At 46.4% G+C, this 3,745-nt stretch overlaps 3 protein-coding genes across 5 annotated transcripts in view; 2 read left to right on the top strand and 1 right to left on the bottom strand.

The window, feature by feature from the left end:
* The window catches only part of scai (suppressor of cancer cell invasion), a gene marked incomplete in the record, with an annotated part of 42,437 nt that overhangs the window by 5,930 nt on the left and 32,762 nt on the right, over window positions 1-3,745 (top strand). Inside the window, 1 exon segment of the mRNA XM_014027577.1 lies at window positions 250-254.
* LOC106531671 (stromelysin-3) overlaps window positions 1-3,745 on the bottom strand; it is a 14,975-nt gene that overhangs the window by 3,698 nt on the left and 7,532 nt on the right. For all 3 annotated transcript variants that reach the window (XM_014027578.1, XM_014027580.1, XM_014027581.1), the window contains exon 2: window positions 283-476. In XM_014027578.1, the coding sequence (XP_013883032.1) occupies window positions 283-476 (194 nt within the window). The remainder of the gene's footprint in view (window positions 1-282; window positions 477-3,745) is intronic.
* Window positions 735-3,270, top strand: LOC106531675 (opioid growth factor receptor). The gene is made up of 2 exons (XM_014027586.1): window positions 735-792; window positions 2,527-3,270. The coding sequence occupies exons 1-2, from the start codon at window positions 750-752 to the stop codon at window positions 2,820-2,822; spliced, it is 339 nt and encodes a 112-aa protein (XP_013883040.1). The 5' UTR covers window positions 735-749; the 3' UTR covers window positions 2,823-3,270.

Genomic DNA, 3,745 nt, shown 5'->3' with positions numbered 1-3,745 from the left:
GAGACATGTTTGTTGTCCTGGAGGACAAAGACATGTTTGTTGTCCTGGAGGACAAAGACATGTTTGTGGTCCTGGTGGACAGAGACATGTTGTGGTCCTGGAGGACAGAGACATGTTTGTTGTCCTGGAGGACAAAGACATGTTTGTTGTCCTGGAGGACAAAGACATGTTTGTGGTCCTGGAGGACAGAGACATGTTTGTGGTCCTGTAGTCAGTGGTTGGTGGTCTGAGGTGGTCCAGTTAAGTCAGGGCTCTAAACAGAGTCTTGGTTCTGGTTCTGACCTGTATGTCAGGTCCGTTTTGTCCCAGCGTCCTCCAAACAGAGCGAACCTCTTCTGGCGCTGCTTCGTCACTGGATCATCAGGGACGCCACAGTGGGGACGGGCCCAGAACTCAGTCCTATTTCTGGGTCCCAGAGTGGACTTTAACTGGTCCTGTTGGTTCTTCAGGAGAACCTGAGGGTTCTGAGGCGGTCCCTGCAAACACAGCAAAGACCTCAGGCTTTTATTTTGAAATAAAAGACTAAAGACAATAAGATTGGAGCAGAGGTTCTGAGGCTCTGAGTGAAATGATTTCTGTTAAAGTGGGGGTGGAGCTAAATTAATTCTGTTAAAGGTCCAGGAACCTGGATTAAGTTAATCTGTAGCTGATGAGGCCAATAGAGAAGAATAGTTGGAGGTTATGGATGGATTTTGCTGGTAAACTGAACAGCAGGGAGTTACAATAATCCAGATGTGACCAACGGCTGGATGAGAGGGATGGACGGAGACGAGCAACGTTCCAGAGGTGAAGGTAGGCTGAACGAGTGATGTTACTGATGTAGGARGACACCCAGACTCTTTACCTGAGGATGTTCAGGTGTCACTCAGATTAGAACAGCTGTTGGTTTTTGTAAGACTGGATTCAGTTCCACTGAGAAGAAACTCTGTTTTGTCGATGCTTAGTTTAAGAAAGTTGCTTTGTGAACCAGGATGACAGACAGGTGATGATGTCAGACAGGTGATGATGACAGACAGGTGATGATGACAGACAGGTGATGATGTCAGACAGGTGATGATGACAGACAGGTGATGATGACAGACAGGTAATGAGGTGCTCAGACTCACACTCCTCCTCAGAGTCTGAAGCTTTGTTGCTGTTTTGCTGAGCAGACGTTCAGAGGACAGCTGTCCCTCATTATCTCWGACTGCTGGTCCAGTTCTGGCCCAGAACTGCTGACTGAGCTACATGAGACTGAACACCTCAGACACGCTCCACTAAAACCAGACTCCAGACAGGAACCAGAAAACACCTCATCTGGTCCTGAGCAGGACTGAAGACGAGTCAGTGTTTAACACAGGTACAGATCAGCAAGTCATCAGCAAAAAGCTCAGACACTGATGAAGTTTATGTTTTTATTTAACCTTTACTTCATCAGGAAAAACATTAAGAAGTTTCTTATTTACAATGTTGGCCTGAAAGGTCAAAGTTCAGTTAGAACTACGTGGAGGTAAAGATGGATGGATGATTGATGGATGGATGATGGTTGGATGATGTTGGATGATGGATGGATGATGGTTGGATGATGATTGGATGATGGATGGTTGGATGATGGTTGGATGATGATTGGATGATGTTGGATGATGGTTGGATGATGGTTGGATGATGTTAGATGATGGATGGATGGATGATGGTTGGATGGATGATGATGTTGGATGATGGATGGTTGGATGATGGTTGGATGATGATTGGATGATGTTGGATGATGGATGGTTGAATGATGGTTGGATGATGTTGGGTGATGGTTGGATGATGGTTGGATGGTCCAGGTGAGGCTCAGATCATCAGATTTAAAAATTGTGTTTTTAGTTTTTTAAGACTTTTAATTTGAAATGAAAACCTTTTTTATTTTGATGAAAAACTACAGTTTTTTTGAAAAAACAAACTGCACAAAGATGAACTCTGTGGGTTTTGTGTTTCGTAGTAAACATGTTTGTTCTGAGCTTCTGTTAGAATAAAAGTATTAATCTGAACAGGTTTAATCCCAGTTAATCTCAGGGTTCTCTCCACCCAGTATCACTGGGATTAAATGTCTTTCTGAGAAGAAGGTCAGGGTTAGGCTGAAACAGGATTCTGTTGGACCTGATCTCTGCAGAACAACTCAAGGTCTGAAGGTCTGAAGGTGGACCAGGTCCAACACAACCAGCTGATGGGTTCACCCTCACATGAAGCACAGTGGACCCGGGTCCAGTGGACTGGACTCAGATCTTAGGATCTTTTAAAGTTTTTGTCTCTGGGGTTCAGGTTCAGGTTCAGGTTCAGGTTCAGGTTCAGGTTTAGTTTCCTCTGCTCAGATTTAAAGATGTTTAAATGTTTTTATTTCTTTATTTATAACTTTATTTTAATTCTCTGCAGATCAGGACATGTTTGTGTCCTCTTTCCCCTGTCCCCTCTGTCCTCTGTCCTCTCTGTCCTCTGTGTCCTCTGTGTCCTCTGTGTCCTCTGTCCTCTCTGTCCTCTGTCCTCTCTGTCCTCTCTGTCCTCAAGTGTCAAAGCTTAATGTGGACCCTGAAGACTCTGTGGACCCTGAAGACTCTGAGGACCCTGTGGACCCTGTGGACTCTGTGGACCCTGTGGACCCTGTGGACCCTGAAGACTCTGTGGACCCTGTGGACCCTGAAGACTCTGTGGACCCTGTGGACCCTGAAGACTCTGTGGACCCTGTGGACCCTGTGGACCCTGAAGACTCTGTGGACCCTGAAGACTCTGAGGACCCTGTGGACCCTGAAGACTCTGAGGACCCTATGGACCCTGTGGACTCTGTGAACACTGAAGACTGCTGACCCTGAAGACCCTGTGGACCCTGAAGACTCTGTGGACCCTGTGGACCCTGAAGACTCCGTGGACCCTTTAGAGGACTAAATATAAAGTCTTTTGTTGAGTTAAATAAAACGAGGTCTGAGGACAACCCGTCCCAGGTCTAGGAGGTCCTGCAGAGTCCTGGACATGTCTCCACAGGTCCTACAGAATAAATCAGGTAAACAGGTGGGTCATTGTAGTCTGCAGCAGTGGGTTGTGGGTCTGAGGAGGTTCTGGTTCTGGGACAGGTCTGGACCTGCAGGATCAGCAGCAGATGTTTGGAAACCCCCGACTCATGGCTGACGTCAGACCATCAGGCCCAGATCAAAGGTTCTGACGGGTCATTTAGAAGAAAGAGGAGAACTGCTTTCAGATAAAAAACAAAACATCTGGTCCTGGTCCTGGTCCTGGTCCTGGTTCTATAAATACCTGAGATAAGACCGGTCCGATCCGGTCCGATCTGCCTCAACAGGCCGAGACCGAAACAAACGAAGTGGAAAGAATCTGAAACCACAGAGAGGTCCACAGAGCACCAGGATTAAGACTTCTGCACACAGACTCACGACTCAGATCCTTTCAGAACCAGGACAAGTTCTGTTCTGGTCCAAACAAGACCGGCTGGTCCTGATCCAGATCCTGGTCTCTGTTGTTCAGGGTTTATAAAAAAACTGCAGAATTGAACAAAAATCTTGACAGAAACTGAAGAAAATGTACTGAACCTTCGGCTGTTTTAGCTGAGGGTTCAGTAACATGTCAAACCTTCGGCTGTTTTAGCTGAGGGTTCAGTAACATGTCAAACCTTCGGCTGTTTTAGCTGAGGGTTCAGTAACATGTCAGACCTTCGGCTGTTTTAGCTGAGGGTTCAGTAACATGTCAAACCTTCAGCTGTTTTAGCTGAGGGTTCAGT

Source organism: Austrofundulus limnaeus, unplaced genomic scaffold (genome assembly GCF_001266775.1).
Source record: "Austrofundulus limnaeus strain Quisiro unplaced genomic scaffold, Austrofundulus_limnaeus-1.0 Scaffold664, whole genome shotgun sequence".
NCBI lineage: Eukaryota > Metazoa > Chordata > Actinopteri > Cyprinodontiformes > Rivulidae > Austrofundulus > Austrofundulus limnaeus.
The sequence above is the reverse complement of the archived record's forward strand: the minus strand, read 5'-3'. Positions and strand labels throughout refer to the sequence as shown.

Bases quoted from the DNA above. Each gene is read 5' to 3' on its own strand.
- LOC106531675 (XM_014027586.1), top strand. From the start codon at position 750: ATGAGAGGGATGGACGGAGACGAGCAACGTTCCAGAGGTGAAG. The intron at 793-2,526 runs GTAGGCTGAACG...TCTGTCCTCAAG, and splicing joins GCAACGTTCCAGAGGTGAAG to TGTCAAAGCTTAATGTGGAC.